The sequence below is a fragment of the Athene cunicularia genome, assembly GCF_003259725.1.
Source record: "Athene cunicularia isolate RWA chromosome 9 unlocalized genomic scaffold, athCun1 chr9_part1, whole genome shotgun sequence".
Lineage (NCBI taxonomy): Eukaryota > Metazoa > Chordata > Aves > Strigiformes > Strigidae > Athene > Athene cunicularia.
This window is the reverse complement of record NW_020799110.1, coordinates 23,742,529-23,763,061: the sequence shown is the minus strand read 5'-3', so window position 1 is coordinate 23,763,061 and position 20,533 is coordinate 23,742,529. Positions and strand designations below refer to the sequence as shown.

At 40.0% G+C, this 20,533-nt stretch overlaps 1 protein-coding gene across 2 annotated transcripts in view; it reads right to left on the bottom strand.

Annotated features, from left to right (window-relative positions):
* LOC113483530 (glypican-5-like) overlaps positions 1 to 20,533 on the bottom strand; it is a 367,287-nt gene that overhangs the window by 246,333 nt on the left and 100,421 nt on the right. For both annotated transcript variants that reach the window (XR_003399037.1, XM_026855147.1), the window contains exons 3-5: positions 11,251 to 11,381; positions 6,693 to 6,752; positions 4,620 to 4,745 (exon numbers count right to left, since the gene is read on the bottom strand). Coding sequence is in view for 1 of the 2 variants with exons in the window: in XM_026855147.1 (XP_026710948.1) it covers positions 4,620 to 4,745; positions 6,693 to 6,752; positions 11,251 to 11,381 (317 nt within the window). In the remaining variant the exon portion in view is untranslated. The remainder of the gene's footprint in view (positions 1 to 4,619; positions 4,746 to 6,692; positions 6,753 to 11,250; positions 11,382 to 20,533) is intronic.

The window sequence follows — 20,533 nt, the reverse complement described above, 5'->3', positions numbered from 1 at the left end:
TCCTTCTCTAGCAGCAGAAAGAGCTGTCTCTGATTAGGCAACTCTGCTGCAGCTAAGACCACACAATAAGCCAAACTTCATAAAGAGGAGTTCTAAAGGAGAATTCATGTTTTGTGCAAAGATGTAAATCTGACATCAACAGAAAAACTCAAAATGAACTTTTGGGAGAATCCTTGGGCACTGTATTGTATTAGTCTGCTATTTATGAGGCTGAGACCTGAGAGAGCAAATCCTGTTTAGCTATCACAGCCAGGGAGAATGGAGAAAGTGATTCAATGCAGGCATTTAACTTTGCTGAAGAGATATTCTTGAGGAGAGGAGGAAGTTTCCTGCAATTTAGCCCCTACAGAAGTCCATAGGAGCATCTGCCTAGGGGTGACCAGAGGAGATCTTCTGTCCAACCCTTTGCCTCAGCTCTCAAAGAGATCTGGATGTGGCACCTGGTTGCCTTGTATCTGCTCAGTCATTTTACGACTTGCCTTTGCTATGAGCTTGCCTTTACGACTTGCCTTTGATATGAGAATTTGTTCATGAATCCGTCCATTCTTTTAAACATCCAAACATCCTGAAGGAAGAAGTTTCACAGCTTAACTAAAAGTTTATCAAAGGAATATCTACTTCTGTTTTTAAGCTGTCACTTATTAATTTAAGAAGATTCCCCTTGTTCTTGCAATCAAAGAGACAGTGAACAACAAATGCCTATTCAACATCTCCATGACACATAATTTTATAGGCCACTATCATATTCCCCTTCTATCTTTTCTGTGTCGGTCTCCAGTGTCTGCTGTTTCACACACATGATCCATTTCATGTCCTCAGTCCTCTTCCTTGTTGCTCCCCGTGCACATTTGTGGTTGTGCTTTATCTTTCTCAGCCTGGAGGAAAGCACAGCTGCAGATGCCACATGCCTGGAGCAGTGAAAGCCACCTCAGTGCACACCATTCTGTAACATTTGGATTGTTCTTTTATGTGAATCACTTCACATTTGCCCATGTTCAATTTCATATGCCATTTTACTGCCTAGTCATTCTATGTCACAAGTTCTTCCCACAATTAACCACAGCTGACCTGAGTCTTTTCTATCCAGAGTAACTTAGTGTCATCAGGACCCCTTCACAGGTCTTTTATGACAGATGAACAGCACAGGTTCCAGCACAAATCCCCATGCACTGCCACTGGTGATCTCTTTCTATTAGAACCATCTATTATCTACCCTCACTTTAATCTCTACCAGCCTTGTGTGAAGGATCTTATCATATATCAGAAATCCAAGCAGATTATAGCAATCTACCCTGCCTACATGCTTGTTATCTCCTACAAACTCTCAGCATGTTGATTCCTTTCCCTAAATGTCATGTTCATCTGCTTATATTTCCTACTGATTTACTGCAACATACCAAGTTTACCAGCCACACCTTTCCAAAATACTTATTTTGATAAAAATACAACGTCTTCAAATTTCACATCTTTCTATCTATTATTGGAGCAGTCTTAAAGAAAACACAGTATCACAATGAGTAATCCAACTGAAGCAACCCTTCAGTCCTCCTAAGAGTTCTTAGGTGAATGGTGTCTGGTCCCGGCAGTGCATAATCGTTCACATTGTCAACTTCCCCTTCAGTCTCTTCTACTGACATGGTATTGAGATAATCATCTGACACACTGCCAGAAAAGAAAGGTTCCAGCATAGAAATTTCTCCAAGCTTGCTTCACTTTTTTGCAAAATATTTTTGCAGTTTTTCTGCCCTAGCCTCATCTTCTCTGAGCATTCTTTGTATACTCAGACCATTTATTATTAGCCTCATAGACTCTTTGTTATACAAAGTCTTGTTCCAGGAACAAGTTGCTCAAAAGAGTAATTAAGAGGAAGAGATTACCTCCTGGCACAAGTATTTCTAATGTCTTCAAATGCCCTGAACTGACACTAGTGGACTGCTAGCAAAGCCATGTTTTACTGTTCATCTGAAAAGCAGGCCAGAAGCATATTCTCAAACTGGTGGAAACAACCTGGCTTTTTTTACAGTTTATTTACTGGCAGCTCAAGCTTTTTTTAGCTTGCAAGTGCAAAATAAAAATGTACAATGAGAATCCTGTTTATCAGATCCTCTGACAGACCTCAAGTGCCCTCTCTACTAATTGAATGCACAATCCCCTTTGCGAGTAATAATTTCATATTATTTCAGGCTGTATTTGTGTGTCAAATTGTTTTTAAAGGTTGAGTTTGTTTTTCCTAAAGAGCTTGAATGCCAATTAGCATGCAGTATAAATATCACCCAGCTTTCAAACAGCATTATGAAATGCAAGAAGCATTGAGGAAACAGGAACTGCAGCTTTTACCAGTTCCGCAGCCTGAGTAACCTTAAACTCAGGTTCACAAGACAGCCCCAGATTAATTGGGGGGATCAATTTTCTGATACAGAGTTAAGAATAAGGCTCTATTTTGAGTTCAGCGTTGTTTACTACTGCTGATATTTAACCCTCTGATCTCCTGGGAAAGGAGAAAGGGCAAAGAGAAATGCATCTTCAGGCATCACCAGGACAGGTTTATTTCTCAGGTGGGGAGAACTGGTGACAAGTCCAGCCTATAAAACAGCTGATGAAAGGAGTAAAATTTCTCAGCAAGCAGGCGCCATGTTTCTGCTGCTGTGTAGCACTGCTGGCAGTGCAGGCTGCCTGGAAAGTCTCCTCCTTTTAAGGCAATCAATACTGCAATAGAACTGAGAAATATATATATCACTGTCTGATTAAACATGTTAATTTAAACTTTTATTTTCTAATTTTTCCTCTTCATATGTTAACTACAAATATATATTGGGTTGCGGGGTGGGGGTTGGTTGGTTGATGTAATTTGTTGAGGTGTAGAGGCTGGTTTTTCTCCTTTGTTTTTGCTTTGTAATTCAAAATGTGAAGGGTCTTGTTAGTCTCTTCCCAGTTTCCTACCCTTTTCAAATCTGAAACTTTTCTGCATGTCCCCAGCTTTGGCAAAAGGAAAAAACAGCAGCTTTCCCTTTCATGTCTTTCTAAAACATGTATATCAGTAATTTAAGCAGTTGTTGGTTTGGGGTTTTTTTTAAGAAAACAAAATGAGATTAAACTTAAACCTAAATTTTTATTTATTTTTTTGTTTAGAGAGTAGATATAGAAAATATTTTTCTTGGTTTTGCTTTTCTTGTTTGTGGGTGTTTTTTGGGGTTTTTTTTCTGGCCAGAAAGGTGTTTGTTTTAAAATTAACTGTGTATCCAGCAACATGTTACAAGCAGAAGGGACTGTGAAACAGAAATACCAATTAGAAACACTAAATCCTCCCCACGTCCTCTCCATTACTTTTACAGTAAAAACTTCAATCAGTATTACAATTACTATACATTAATATTTAGAATACTTCATTGTTGCCAAAATCTTCAAAAGGTATGCTTCTACAATTAATCTGTAGTGCCAATATACACTGAAGTATTAAACTTCCAAGCAGAACTGTGTGGGAGTCAGAACTCCGTTTGACAGGACAGCCTGTAACATTTCTCTGTTCCACAGTGGAGTTATTCCATAAATTCCGACAAAACAATTTTAAATCATGAAAATTGTTTTCGACCAAGGAAAAAGAACGCTAGAACTTTATCTTTTAAAACTTCTACAAACCACAAAATACACTTCAAAAAGCAACATCATGAAAGCCAACACAATCCCGTGGCACATCTCTGTTTCGACAAAAAGACATTTTTGGAAAACATGCACTGGCACACTTCCAAACAGCTCTCACTGTGAAAAACTGATGTACACTTTGACAGTGATAGTAACAGATTCAGTTGTATTCTGAATACTTCTTTTTCTCCTCAGGGCAATGTTGACTCATGTTATACAGAATAAGAGAAATGATAGCAAGGAGTTTAGCTCATGGAGAGTGCAAGTGTATTTTCCAGTTTGGATTCTAAAGGGTGAGGGAAAAGACTGTGATAAAATACAGAGGGGAAAAAAATTAGCTTCCAAACTAAAAAGATCTTTTCACCCTAGAGGGCTTCTAGCTACTCTACCAATACGGAACACTGCATTTATTAATTGTTACTTTATAAGAATTCCTGAAGAACATGCTCTGGTAAGGGTTCTGGGCAATTCCAAACACAGTTGTTATCCAAAGTGCTATGTCAGAAACTCTGAAAAGAAATGGCAGAGAAATTCTTTAAAAACATAATGGTCTAGACACTGTATTTTTCTGACACCTTTGCAGGAAGAGCTACTTATTTTCTAATTATGGCCAAACACGACACTGAGCTCTGCACAAGTGAGCCTGTAAACAGCAGACTGGAAGGGACCTCCAGTCAGTCATGGAGGTACTGCTTGCTAACTGAGCTTTAGAGGGTAAATCTCTCTGCAAAGAGCTGTCTTTCTATAGTGAAAGTGATCTACAAAGCAGCCCTTCAAGGAAGTATTTCACTATATTTAATAGAGATACCTTAAACTCAGCCTTAACAACCTTTTATGTTAGCAAAACTCTTGCTCAGTTAAGCATCAAGTTCACTATGAAGGAGAAATAATGACAACAGTGTCTCAATGTTTCTGAACCATCAGAAGGACACAGAGTCACCTTTATCACTGTTTGGGAAAACTTTTACTTGTAATTTTACCTTTCTACAACATCCTCTCCATTCCAGCAGGTTGAGCTGTCTCTCATCACCAGGTCTCCATCGCACAGCCTTTCTGCTATAGAGGCATAAAAGGTTCGGGATCGCTTCATGTAATTGATGAACTCTCTGTAACGTAGGAAGAACACATTTAACAACAGAACAGTACACCTATGGTTTTTACACCTATGGTTTAAGCCCCCTATCAACTTAACCCTCCACAAGACCAACAGTTCAGAACCCTTACAGAAATTAAGTCATCCAAATTGATGAATTTCTATTTCCAGTGTATTTCTACTCCTATGGTATCACTCAGTTTTACTTCAGTGTTAATACATATAATTAAATACAAAGGGTAGTTTTAGCAAATTATCTTAACACAGCTCACATAAAATTTGAAAAAAAGTCTACAACTACGATCTCTGTATAAACAGATTAAAAAATTATGAGAAAATATTATTATTAAAGGAGTGGGCTTTATCACTGTTACTGGAAGTGAGTATTTCTCCATTTCCTGCACATCTGTGAGGTGAATTAAGAACACCGTCAACAACCACCTGGGCAAGAAAGGCTTCCTAAAGCTAACATCCCATCACAAAACCTGCAATATGCTTTAAGTACCCCACACATGCATCAACAGTACAGAAGGTCATCTCCTTGAGGTGTGGTGGAGTCAATTCCTCCCCATCACCACTACCTATGTCATATTCTTATTAGAAAGAGGTTTCTCTCTCTTCACATCTGGCACCTCCCAAGGAGGTTGTGTCTGCTGCTTTGGTGAATAACCAAAACTCTGGGCCAGTACAAACAGCTCATTTCTGACCATGTGTGTACGGAAAAATGCCTTGTGGGCAAACAGCTGCCCCTTATACTCTGATTATACCTATACTATATCTGGCTGAGGTAGCCATAAAAATGAACTGTAACAAAACAAGTGTTAATTCAGCACACAATTGAGAGTATTTCAAAGTGCGAAATTACCCTATCTCCACAGCTTTAGAAGCTCCTGTTTGGTGTAAGATGTTAAAGATACTGAGAGCGAGACGCAGGACACAAAACCTGAGATAGAGTTATCATGGAGCTATCTGCTTGTCTCGGGAGTCCTCAGCAGGCCCCCTGGGAAGGGCAAAGGACACATCCTGGTTTATAATCTCTCTGCCTGGCAGGCTGTAAGGGGACGTTGCACTGAAGAGCTGTCTGAGGACACAGCTGGATGGAGCTTGGCACAAAACCAGCTGGGATTTCTTTCGGGAGAAACAGGTACTTGAAACAATATCAAAGTCCACTGCTAGATATCTACGCCTACAAGGTTTAGGCAGTGGTCATCTCTCCCCACAGATGATTTACACTTTCTCAAAAACATTTAATTTTTTACACTTTCTCAAAAACATTTAATCATCCCATTTATCTTACGTGTGATGAAATGCTGCTCTAGAAATATTAGTCATCACATGGTCCTAGGAAACTAACTTACCCTAACAATGCAGGAAAGCTGTCATTTTAACCAAAGAAAAAAAGCACAAATTTTGGGGCTTGCGACAAGGGAATCAGTATTTCTACCTCTTGACTATAAACTTAAGAATAAGAGCTCTAAGTATTTATACACTAAAGCTAGGCCTAGACAGAAGGCCACTTACCTGATAGAACAGCCAAAGAGTATAAATTATGAAAGGTGACACAGATGCTAAAGATTTTATGGATTCTAAAATTAAGTTATCTTTGAAGGAGGAAAAGAGCACTCTTAAGAGTATAAAGCTTGTCTTACTCAGCTCACCACTAGAAGCTTAAACTCCTTTCCATTTTCATCAGAGTGGGGCTCTGATATTTCAAAGTAGCATCTTGGCAAAGGCAGAATTCTGTGTCCAACTCTTAATCTTAACAAGTGAAAATATTTACTTTCATCAATAGAAAACTAAACACACTAGGTAGAAAATGAACAGTTTCCCAGTGCCCCACAGTAGAAAAGCAGTTATCAACAGTATGCCTGTTCCTAGGATGCAGCTGAAACAGCACCTTACAACGGAGATGAGCTAAGTGTACAGACAACAAAGTATGTCACTTTGTTTTCATTCTTACCGAGAGATTTTTTTCAAACTTCTTGATTTGTCATTCTTTGAAGCTTTCAGAGGCAGAGAACTTGAATAGGCCGGGGAGAATAAGCATCAATCAGGAGAGGTTGGGGAGGAGGAGAGAAGCAGGAATTGAGGCAAATGAGGAAAAGAGATGAGAAACAAAAGAGAAAAGTAAAAATTATTTGAAAAAAGGTCATCAAGCACATGCATAGGATAATCTAAGAAAACAAATAAGGAGGAAATTGTCATGAGATTTTTCCAAAGTATAGATGCAATTAAATATGTCAATGCAATACTGAAAAAAAATACAACTGAGATTGTTTGTCCCAATCATTTTCAAATAAGAGCTCAATTACAAATGCAGCACACAGCAAAAAGCTGAAAATAAATTCAGTGGTACTTAAATTAACTGTAACTGATACCAAATGGAAGAGCTGTAAATATATCAGGCTATACAAGAAGACAATGCCAAACGGTTTAGAATGAGCACCATGGGAAGGGGGATACAAACAAGTAGCATTCATTTTCTGGTACAATTAGCAATTTGCTGTCTCTTAATAAATAATGTGAATACAGATGTTTTTTTGCTGTACAGTTCTGGTCAAATCACACCACTGGAAAAAAAAAAAAATCCAACTTCGCAAGACAGGAGAAACAGGGTCTAAGGATTAGAGGAAAAATTGTGGAAATAACTCTGGTAGTGCCTGCCTGCAAACAGGTTGAGGGATACTTGTCAATCCAGTTAACACTTAATTGGAGAAAGTAAACACCACCTTCAACACCACCCAGATGATGGTGGCTTTGTCATCATACTTTCCGGGAGCTAACAGCAGGGGTGGCCAGAGGAGAGGATAGGCCTGCACTGATCATCAGGTGAGTGCCACCTGTCATCACTGAAGCAGCGATTCCAACACAGCCAATCAAAAAAAGGAAATGAGAATCTGTAACAAGGAAAAATCTGGACCTGCTGAAACTTCTGCCTTGGCCAGGCAGTCAGAAATGTTTGATTCATTTCCACAGTAAATAAATTTGGATCTGGTATTACTAACCTGTTTTGTACTAGCAGTTTAATACTCAAATTTTAATATCATGTGATGCCTGGCCCAATAGATAGTTAATTTTAAACAAAATTGATGCCACTGACTTCAAACATTGCCAAAAATTTCAAAATTGTTTCTTTTAAGATGTATAAAAGGTCCGTAAATCCACAGTATAACAAAGAAATCACAACAAAAATATAATTTCAAAGTCTGCCTCCTCCAATTAGGGACCTAGTATCATGTTATAGTTCTTTGTTAAACATAGCATTTTTATATACAGATCTATAACCAGTCTATGTTTAGTGGTTTGAAATATTACATGCAGCAGACATGCTAAAAGGCAGGTATTGAACTTTGGTAGGGGTTCGGACCCTGACCAGAATAGTACTTTGTGCTGAACTCAGCAGTAACTTTCCCACTTAATGACTGAAATTCTGTACATGCCATGTACATTCCCTGTTCCATCATATGGTTTCAATTTTCTTGTCATCTCTACTACATGTTATAGTAACCTCCACATTAAAAAATGACTACAGCAGCAATCCTGCCAGTTTCAGTTAATCCCTGAATACATTTGTGTAATGCAAGAAAAGACAAAAAAATTACTAATCAAAATCTATACTTTTCAGCTTAATCAGAGCAAAAGGTTTCCTAAAAGATTATAAAACATTTATGCAAGTTTCAGCTTCTTACACTATTGTCCCTGACACTGGGTGTTACATAACAAAAATACACAGGAAAGGAATGCAGGGGAAAATAAAGACAGATGGGAAATCTTCCAGAAACCCTTGAGAGTAAGAGGAGCAGAAAAGGGTTCAACTACTCAAAAGAGGATCCAGTTGCTATGTGAATTCATGGACCGTGCAGGACCACATTATGCAGAACAGTGGAGGTTGAGAAGGACTGCCACCAGCCCGATTCAAAAAACACATGCCCAGAAGACAGACTAGTCCGGCCAAGAGACATCACTTTAATAGTCCCACTTCAACTGCACGAGCAGCCTTGGCTCTACTGAACAGCTCAAACCAGAGTTTCTCACACTCTGGAAAAGGAGTTTGGTTTTGTAACTGGCCTTGAAAAGATGTAATACCTTTTAAGCAAACATACATATGTAGGTATAAGCTGTTTGGCACTATGTTTTTAAGTGCATCTCTAAGTAGGTACTACAGAAGAGATGAGAGGCCACTTTATCATAGTTTCTCCTACAGACGTGCTAATCGGACTGGTTCTTCTCTTTGAGCTGGGGAATATTCTGACTTGTTAAGGGAATGAGCCATAGCTTTCCGGTTTACTTGGGGAGCAATAGCTCACTCCTCTTTTTCTTTCTGTATTCTAAAAGGCAGGAGTCATGTTCCATACTCGGAGGGTTGTTTACTACACAGAACAGAGAGATTCACTCAGGTTAATTTCCCTGTGTGACCTTGTACCTAAACTGACAGACAACTGACATTATTGCTCTTCATTTTTTAAATCGCCAGAAGCAATAGCACCAAAAAAGAATCACGTAATTACTCTCATAATCTAGATCCCCTGTAGCAGTTATCTGTCACTCTAAGTGCATTTTACACAACCCACTGCAGGAATGATTTTGCCCATCCATTATAAAATTTTATTACCTAAAATTGCTTTTTATTGATATCATATGTGATTAACTGATAGATGATGAACAACACAGTGATGTAGCCAATCACTGTGTATTTCACTGTATTTACTTTTTAAAATTGTTTCCAAGAAGCAAAGTACAAGCCTCATGCCATGTGTTTTATAGAAAGTTGTGGAAAATTTAAAAATATTCTCCACTTCTTACTAATTATGGCATGGCTCCATCATTCATTTTTGGTGCATAGGCTCTCTACAATACTTATCAACACTGTATTTCAGTAATGCTTTATGATGGCCTTTGTTTAGATTTTTTTGATAAATTAATTTTCAGTGCACAGACCAATTTTGGAAAACTGTCTGATTTACAGTATACTAGTTCTAGTATATTTTATTTTCTATCTACAGGCCTTAAATTTTGAAAGGTCAATATCCAAATAATTCTAAATGGTTGGGAAGGGGAGGGAGCTGATTCTCAGGTGAGAAAGAACTGCTGTTGTGACATTAAAGACACCAACTGGCATCTGTTTTAAAGGTTACCTGTTAATAGGTTGGTAATTCTGCCTTTTTGCTTGCCAGTGTGTAAGTCCCAGGGAAGTCAGTAAATTATACAGAAAACAACCTAGGGCTCTGTGTTTTTAAAACTTACTTTCTTAATTGTACTACAACTGTTCTTTGGATTATTACTGCTGAATTGATTAATTTAATTTCCTTAATGCTCCTTTCTCTGATTTGAGTGGTAAAAATTGATTACCTCCAAGCACTAGCACAAAATGTTGTGTTTTGGTTTTAAATTATAAAGGGACAAAAATATCACTGTCATTCAAAAAACAGCTTGCTGCTATTACCTTCATCTTTTAAAGCAGTGGTTGTTTCATTCATGCAAGCTTAGATGAGAATTAAAATAGAAATGGATAAAAATCTCATCTTCCCAACTCAAACTCCAGAACCCAAGCTATGGAAATTTTAATATTGCTGTCTGTCATCCACCTGTCTGACATACAGGGATACCCATGGACTACCTGGGCAGACAAGAGACTGTTCTCAGAGGTGCAAGCCCAGCACCATTCCACTCACTTTGCTGAAGCTGTTCCAGATTAATACTGGTGTTACAGAGAACAACACGTTATCCAGAAATATGTCATTGTGATTTTATGGTCGGTTAGCTCTGACATCTACTCATGTATCATGAGCAGGATTGCAAAGACATCCTTCCCTCCCCTCTTAAAATTAACAGAAAACCAAACCAGGAGCTATGCAAGGGAATGTGAAAGAAAGACTAGGAGATCTGGGAGCAGGGATACTCACACCAGGGCCAGTGGCAGTAATTCAACTGTCTAGTGTCTCAACTGGCATGCAGCTGAAGAACAGAAGCCAACACGGACACAAGCAGCCTAAACATAAATGTTTCTGCTCTTGCTCTGTTATGTAATAAATCCAGGAGATCACAAGGGATCTTATTACTCGTCCCCAGCCCTGCAAAATGAGGGACTGACTTCATGTCAGGGCAATGAATCTTTCCTTTTCAACCCTTCCTCCTTCCCACCTCTGCCCCTGGATAAGCTCAAGTCCTTAAAGACCCGGGCAGTTGTATTTTAAGCAATTTAGACTTAACTGTGGAAATTACTCAGACTTTGTTAAGGAAAAGCTTTCATCATTTTCACTGAAAGTTTCTGGAAAGAATGAACACCTTGGTGCTAAATAATGACATCAAGTCTGGCCTGTAAAAAGCTTTTCTTGGAGAGACCTGCAATATAATACCACAAAGACATCTGTGTAACTATCAGTGACGGCAATGGCTGGAGAGCACACAGACAAGGTGACAGAACTGTGGATCTGGCTTAAACACCATGGTGCAAGGAACCAATAAGACGAACTGCAAGGCAGAGAGTTTATTTCAAAGCAACTGTTGCTTAGGGTTACCTTCTTTTATTGTTCAGGCTAGCATGAGCCATCACGAATGTCTGAGTTTCAGTCGCTTCCTTCACTGGCACTATATTGTCTGTTGACAGGTTCCCTTCTTGTTGTTTGGGCTGTCCACACACTTTATCAACCTGCATGAAAGGAAGGGAAAGGAAAACCAGGTTTGAATGGAGAAACTGATTTATGATTGCCCAAAGGTCTGCCTGTTCCTTGTGGTCGGTGTTTACTGCAAGAGAAGGTGTCTGGGTGAGAAAAAGAAAGGATTTTTCTTTCCAGGACTTGGAACCTAGTCCCCTGCATGAGAATGACCAAATTATGAGGCAGTGCAAAGAGCACTGCTGCCAGAAAGCCAACAGCAGATTTGTGACTGGATACCTGGAATATAGCACACCTAGAAACAGGCTGAAGTAGTGACTGATTGCCAAACCAAACTTTTATTTAGAAACATACCTGCATTTTGAAGGTACACAGATTTTGGTGGAACATCTGCCCCTGCCCTGTATATAGAGAGCAGTGTTTGAAGGGGCTTGGAACCAGAAGATGATTGAGACTTCCAGCCCCTTTAACTAGACAATGTTCCCTTAAAACAAGGAAATGAGCAAAAGGAGTCAGCATCAACAAATCACTGTCAGTACAGTCTCTTCTTGGACAAAACAGAATGAAAAAAGATTTTTTCAGCCCTGGGAGTCAGGAGTGTCCTGGATCCTAGGTCTGGAACACTAACACTGCTCAGTCATTTGCCCTTATTGCCTTTCCTGAAGCCTCTCATAGGGGATTTGATACAAGACCAGGAGAAAGCAAGCTTGTGTTTATCCTTTTGCACTGTGGATATGACGCTGCTCCTGTATCCTGCCACATTTATTTGCTGTAACATCTTTAGGTGGCAATAGTAAAACAATCCTCTCCTTTTTCTAATCCACAAATAAGTAATCTGTAATGTTTTCACCTACATTTAAATCCTCAAGCAAACATGAAAAGAAGACAAAGGAAATCCTACTGTGGGCATAATATTATCAGAGACCTTAATCACACAGAAACCGTCATCCCACAGAGCACTGAATTTGGTGTCCCTTCTTCAGTTTTCCATTATAATCAGGCTGAGATGGATTCTTGATGGCCTGTGCATTTTACTGCATCTTTAAAACTCTGAGTCACAGGTGCCTGTCAAATGAATATTTCAGACCACAGAAGACTTCAAATAATTTTCCCTGCCCCTTTTCACCACACTGTATACATCAGCCTAAGTACAGGACAATATGCTCTACCTTAGCCCATTTCCTCCAGGAAAACTACTGCTATGTAAAGCTACAACATTTTCCTCTGAAAAAATAAGCCAATCAAACATGAAAAGTTGGAAGCTGTGTAGGCATGACACTTAACATCAACTTCAGTTGTATGAGTTACAGCCTAGTCCTCTATAATATGCTGTGAAGAACCTAAAAGTGTAGCAACTGAATGAGAACATACTGGATTAATCCTGACATATCTCCAGCAGTCAGAGCGGGAGCCAGCTGCCTCACTCAACACCACGCACTGTGTATACTGTTTTGGTCTCACCAGGGACTAGCACACCGTTGTTTTAAAATACAGCTTTGTGAAATAAAAGCATCTATTTCAGTCCCTTCTAAACTTCTGAAAAGAAAAAACCCCAACACTCTATGCAAATGAAAATATAAACCAAAAATGCCTTTTGAACCCTTTGGAGCTGAACAGGAGGTGTAACACAGCTGGACCACATTCCTGCACAGGATGCTCTCTCTCCTGTGCCTCAGGTTTCCCAGGTCTCCTACAGCACACAGACCCAAATTCCCAGCACAGGTTTCTGCAAAATCCATCTTAGATTACATCATGTCACTAAAGTTCATGTCTTCATATTACATACATCTCAAATCTAGTCACTGTGGATTTTAGTTTAACTAACTAACACCAGAGTGGTTTGGAAAAGCAATGTGGTTCTCATATACATAAGCAATGAAGAACTCCTTTTTGTTTTTCCTATGAGAAGTTTCAAAGAGATTTAGAGTCATCATTTTTGTTGCGAATCAATAGTTTAAGCATCCAAAAGAAAATCCTCATTTTGTTTTGATTTATATTTTTGATACCATAGAAATAAAATTACTCTAAATTGCAGAAGTTTCAGTATTTTCTGTGCCAAACCTTAACTTTAGGGTTTTCTTTTTAACCAGTAGTAAGTTTCCTGCATACCAAATAAAACCACAGTATTTTAAGGAAAAACTTTTCTCAGTGGAAAATTTTACCAGTTCTAATCCATTAAAAAGCAAGCAATTCGTTAAATGAAAAGGCAAATCACATTCACACTTTTTTGTCGTGCAGGCCTTTTAGTGCTATTTTTCTCATTAATATACTAAGAAACACCAGCAATGCTCCATAATTTAAACTACTGCACAGACGTTTCAATCTGAAGTGAAATTAACAAAATGAAAGCTACAATAATGCTGTGTTATTTGTAATATCAGTAGCTCTTCAATGTCTCAGTTGAGATTGTGTTTTACTGGAAAGAAAAAAAACATATGTGAGGCAGTCCCTGCCAAACAACATCCGACACTCAAAGGAACAAAAACCGATGGGGAACTGGTCAGAGGCACAAAGCGATGTACATCTGCAGTGTCACCCGGGGGCCAGGGCAGACCACAGCTGGCTCTGTGTGCAGTCGGTGCCCTGGCTGCCCTCAGCCCAGCCCCAGCTCCCCAGGCTGCTCCCCCCGGTGCTGCAGGGCACTCCCAGCAGGGCCAGGCTGGCAGCTCAGCAGCCCTCTCTTCTTCCCACCCCTCCCACCATGAAGTTGCTTCAAACTTAGCATGGATCACCAGATTTTCTTCATTCCCAAACTCTTCGGGGCAGCAAGGATGGAGGAGTTCACCCCACCACTGCTCCCGTGTGCTGGTACAGCTGGTTTCAAAACCCTGGCCTGTAGGTGTACCCTACACGTTCAGATGCAAAGACCAGACTCTCACCCCAAATGATTGTCTCCCATGGCTCTTGAGTTATCCTTGTTTCACATATTCGTTTCAGATTTTGAATGAGTTAAAAAGAAACTTTTTTTTTTTTTTAATTTTTCATGTGGACTAATTTTGACATCTCACTGAAACATGTATTTTCCTGCAAAATAAGAGAAGAGGCTGAATTTTACTAGCTAATTTTAACAGTCATGAACTTGATGGCAAGAATGAGAACACCTCATGTACAGAAAACCATCTTAAACTTCCAGCTAGGACATTTATGAAAAATGAGTTAATTCTGTATAAATCAAAAAGTATGGGGTATGCCATTAAAGAAAATACAGCGCTTTCTGGAACTGCAACATCTGGAATCTACTGCTACAAATTACCTGTCTGTCAACAACGGTAGGGAACACGGAGGGTTTCCCTCCCACCACAAGGGCACCAAACAACTGCACTGTCAGTTTAACTCTGAGCTCATGAATCAAGCCTCACAACCCAAAGGAAAAATAGTGCTACCAAAAAAGGTGACAGGGATTTTTAAAGATTTATTTCCTTGTACGTGTGACTTACTGCTTCCAAGTTACCTCTTAAAACTGAAAGTATAGACTAATATCAAATATTGTGAAAGGTGAGACTGCAAAACATTAGCTGCAAAGAACTGGAGAGACCTACGATAAAATACAACAAAAATTAGTAGAAACAGAAAATCCATGGCTCTTTTCCTAAATTCAATTTTTAATACTCAGGATAATCAGGAATCAACATATAGGTTTGATTAAGGTCATTTAGTTATTTGATTTTTAAACTTAAAAAAAAGTCTGCCAATCTTAAAATTACATACTGATAGAAAATCATCCCTCATTAACCATAACACCTCAAAGGTTATTCCTCTCGTCTCTTTGATGATATTTAATCAAGTCTGCCTTCTAACAACGAACACCTATAGCTGAAAACTAGTATTCCTCATACCTCATTACCTTCTGAATTATCAATAATTTTTCACAATTCTGTACACTTTTATTTGGATTAAAGCTTTTTTACTTATACACCAGTGATTCTTCTTAAATATCTATCTTTCTAACAACCACAGCTACAATTCTTCTCCTGTGAACTTTCCTTTGTAATGAAATACAGAGTTATATATATATGGATTATTTGACCTCTTACTATTTGTTCTTTAAAAGAATGACCATTTACAATTATTGCACAGGCTTAACAAAATAAATTGAAAAAATCTCATCCAAAATCTTTTGAACTCTTGCAGCCTGAGCAACCTTAAACACTGAGGTCATATTTAATATACCTAATATAATCAAACAAGGGGAAAATGTCATGCCCTTCTGAATACCAAGAGAATCTTAACTCTCTAAAGCGGGAGACCTTTTCACTAGTTCAGAGCAGTAATGTTCTTTGATTTTGTGACAGGAAGCTTAGTATTTTAAAACACAAGATTCTTCTAGTGATTGGGCTTTGAGTTATTATTAAAATGCTGACACATTTTCCAGCAGACTTCCAACCCCTCTGATCTGTAACCCAATTCAGCTCTGCAAAAAAACATCATCTGGGTGAACACCCCTGACAAATTACACCCCTCAGTCCAGATTCATGATGGCTGTGCAGGCGCCAGCACAGCCATACCCGGCAATACATGTCACAAACACATTTCAAATCAGAATTAGAGTCTGCTGGTTCCAGCTGCCAAGTCTGAAGTGAGGGAAGCAAGAAACACTGAGTTAGCAGGAAATGAGGTTTGAATTTTCAGACTTGCATGTTCACCATGAGAACTTGGTTCCTTTGGGTCAGACATACACTTATCACTTGATTATCAATGGCACAAGACACCAAAAGACATTTTGTTTGCTATTTACACAGAATCATCTAGGTTGGAAAAGACCTTGAAGATCATCTAGTCCAACCATTAGCCCAACATTAACAGTTCCCAACTACACCAGATCCCTCAGTGCTGTTGACCTTACTCTTAAACACCTCCAGGGACTCCACCACCCCCCTGGGCAGCCCATTCCAACGCCCAACAACCCATTCTGTAAAGAAATGCTTCCTAATATCTAGCCTGAACTTTCCCTGGTGCAACTTGAGGCCATTCCCTCTTGTCCTGTCGCTTGTTACTTGGTTAAAGAGGCTCATCCCCATCTCTCTGCACCCTCCTTTCAGGGAGCTGTAGAGGGCGATGAGGTCTCCCCTCAGCCTCCTCTTCTCCAGACTAAACACCCCCAGTTCCGTCAGCTGCTCCCCGTACGACCTGTGCTCCAGACCCTGCACCAGCTCCGTTGCCCTTCTCTGGACACGCTCGAGGCATTCAATGTCCTTTTTGTAGTGAGGGGCCCAAAACTGAACACAGGAATCGAGGGGCGGCCTCACCAGTGCCCAGTACAGGGGTAAGATCCCTTCCCTGTCCCTGCTGGCCACGCTATTGCTGACACAAGCCAGGATGCCATTGGCCTTCTTGGTCCCTGTTCAGCCGGCTGTCAATCAACCCCCCCAGGTCCCTCTCTGACTGGCAGCTCTCCAGCCACTCCTCCCCAAGCCTGTAGCGCTGCTCATGGCTCCAGCCTGTCCAGCCCATGGCTCCAGCCTGTCCAGGTCTCTCTGCAGAGCCTCCCTACCCTCGAGCACATCAACACTCCCACCCAACTGGGTGTCATCTGCAAACTGACTGAGGGTGCACTCGATCCCCTCGTCCAGATCATCAATAAAGATGTTAAACAGGAGTGGCCCCAACACCAAGCCCTGGGGGACACCACTCGTGACCGGCCGCCAGCTGAATTTAACTCCATTTACCACAACTCTCTGGGCCTGGCCATCCAGCAAAGTTTTACCCAGCAAAGCATGTGCCCAGCCAAGCCACAAGCAGCCAGTTTCGCCAGGAGAATGCTGTGGGAAATGGTGTCAAAGGCCTTACTGAAATCAAGGTAAACAACATCCACAGCCTTTCCCTCATTCAATAAGCAGGTCGCCCTGTCATAGAAGGACATCAGGTTTGTCAGGCGGGAGCCCTTTCATAAACCCATGCTGACTGGGCCTGATCCCCTGGTTGTCCACTACATGACTTTTAATGGCACTTGAGATGATCTGCTCCATGACCTTCCCTGGCACCGAGGTCAGACTGACAGGTCTATAGTTTCCCGGATCCTCCTTTCTGCCTTTCTTGTAGATGGGTGTCACATTTTCCACCCTCCAGTCCAATGGGACCTCCCCAGTTAGCCATGATTTCAGGTAAACCATGGAAAATGGCATGGCACATCTGCCAAAAGTTTCAGCACCCTTGGGTGTAACCCATCTAGTCCCACAGACTTTGTGCATCCAAGTGGTGCAGCAGGTCTCTGTCCACATCCTCTTCAACTGTGCTGACCTCAGTCTGCTTCCCCTCCCATCTCCCAGCTCCTGAGGCTGGGTGTCCAGGGAACAGCCAGTTCCACTGCTAAAGACTGAGGCAAAGTAGGAATTGAGTACCTCAACCTTTTCCTCATCCTTAGTTACAATGTTTCCCTCTGCATCCAGTAAAGGAGGGAGATTTTCCCTAATCTTCCTTTTTGCTGTTAACAAATTTATAGAAACGTTGTTTGTTATCCTTAACAGCTGTGGCCAAGTTGAGCTCTAGCTGTGATTTGGCTCTCCTAATGTTCTCCCTGCATAACTTCACTATATCTTTATAGTCTTCATGAGAGACCTGCCCCCTCCTCCAAAGGCAATCGATTCTCCTTTTTTTCTTCAGATCCAGCCAAAGGTCCCTGTTTAGCCAGGCTGGTCTCCTTCCCCGCCTGCTTGTTTTCTGGCACACAGGAACAGCCTGCTCCTTCATTCTTGAAGTATGTCCAGCCTTCCTGGACTCACATATTCTTCAAGGGAGCCTCCCAAGGGATTTTGTTAATCAGTCTTTTGAACAGGTCAAAGTTAGCCCTCCAGAAGTCTAAGGTGGCAGTTTTACTACCCCCTCTCTCTGCTTCTCAAGAAATTTTTTGTTGACCAAGCCATCAACCAAAGTTAATTATGTATATACAGAATCTTCCCCTTTGCACATATTGCTATAGTATTGTTGTAAAATGCTCATTTCCAATGCTCAAAAGATGAGTGGGAACACATTTAATAAAACGTAAGCCAGGGCTTACTGCTCATTGACACTGTCTATAGCTCACTGAACAAAATCTTGCACTCAATGAGGAGACAATAAGAAAGAAGATTAGGAGAAGAGAGCAAATAACCTTTGATTTTTCCTTCTTTTAAATAATCTCTCTCTTGCAGAATATGTTACCTATGATAAATGCAGCATTTTGCCAGTAGTAAAGTTCCACAATACGTAAACAAACTATGGCATTATTAGTTTAATTTCTTACAGGAATACATTGTACTTCGCTTGGGAGGGAAGCATTCTCCTCTCTCTCGTCTTGAATCTATTGGAGTGTTTAATGTAAATTAATTTTCTATAAGTCTTCCGAACACTGGCCATTAGAGAAGTTGACCATTACTAGGTACTAGAAATTCCTCCAAGGAGAGCAGCTTTATGAATTCCTCAGGGGCAGAAAAAACCTTCTGTCGGAGCTGACACTTACTTAGACATCAAATAATTCATCCACAGAATTTAAATCCATTAAGAAATGAGGCTTTTTTTTTGCATCTGGAAATACCTGGCTTTAATCAAGTTATTTGATTTACAGTAATATTTCTAGGTTCAGTTTTGGAATCAAGATACAAACACATCAGAAATAAACAACAGTCCTGTAAAAGGAAGAGCTCACATTCTGAGGAAACAACAAGAAACTATAGGCGTATCCTGAAAAAAGATGGATGGGCTTCTGCTACTCTTAGGCATATCTCACGAGCTTCCTCAAACAAAAACAATCAACAGGAAAGTAGTCTTGTCTTAGCAAGAATGCAAAAATAATGGAACGCTATTTAACGCAATTGACGTAGATGAATTGATGCTGAAGTTATTTTCAGTTCCCCAATTTAATCCCATCTATTTCAATGATTTTACGTGCTTTGGTGTGCTACTGTTCTGCACCCGAATCCAAGGAAACTCTGCCCCCTGTACAAGTGTACAAGGATGAGGCACTTGAGCAATCAAACTGAGAGTATCTTCTTGCTTCTCCTTAACTGCAAGAGAAAGTCTGTCACAGGTTGAAACGCTGATAGCTTCTGCTGTCTCAGAAAGGTTTGGAAACAGTAACTATAAAAAAAATTGGATGTAAGCCTGCAGTTGTTTGACAACAAGTTATAGTTTAAGATCCTCATGCTTTTTCTCTGGGGACTATATCCCCCATAAAAAAAGGAAAGAAAATGTGTAAATGTTATTTAGAGTCTCAAAATCTGGAACTTGAAACCAGTAAATTCAGAAATCTCTAATGAATTCCCTGGCTAAAAATGTGGGCTATAAAATTTAGGCAGCCATTTGAAGGTCAGAAGGATTAAAGAAAACCAGAGATCAGTTATACTTCAGCCAGAACTTCCAACAGAGTTGCTACAGCAACATTTGCCCAGAACAGGAACGAAGCTGCCACGCTAGTACAGACCAGGCAGATGCAAATTGCAAAGCTGAAGTAATTGCTAGGCCTTTTGACTGGAGAACATGTATCCTTAAAAAAGTTCACAAATTGTAATGCTTTTCTTAAGGAAATGCCTGGTTATTGCCTCTTCTTTAATGAGCAGTAGCCAAAAAGATCTGAGAGAACCACCCTAACTGCATGGTAGATTCAACCACTTAGGGAGTTGGACTAGTAGCAGGTATGCAGTTCCAAGCACCCCATTCCAAACTCAAAAATGCATTTTACATTTTACGTGTATATATAGAGAGAGGAGCATATGGGGAGAAGTAGAATTAATCAATCATAGGGATTTTCAATATTGCGTAGAATGTCAAGCTTCAAGTCAAAAACGGATGTTTCAAGTGTATTGATTTTATAGGAGAATAATTTACACAGTTTCAATCACCTTCCTCTTCCATATTTCTTAAGGTCCAACCAGAGGTATTACAAGTCCAAGGAGTACTCCTGAACACCCTTATAAAAGTGTTACTAGAAGATTCTGTTCATCTGTTCCACAATTCATCTTTCTTCCTTTATAACTAAGGAGGTCAAGTTTCCAGGCTACTAGATATATTGAGAAAGATGAGTGTTCAGCAGAAGTGGAGTAGCAGTAGTATTCTGCAAACAGCCCTGAAATTGGTTCTTGAAAAGAGAAAAGTGCTGTGTTAGGAGGTTTTGTGCTTGTGTGAATCAACATTGTTGTCTTTTGTAGGTTCTGTCTGTAGCAGAAGAGACATCCTTTCAGGCACCAACACTGGGTGTGCACAACGGTCAAATTCT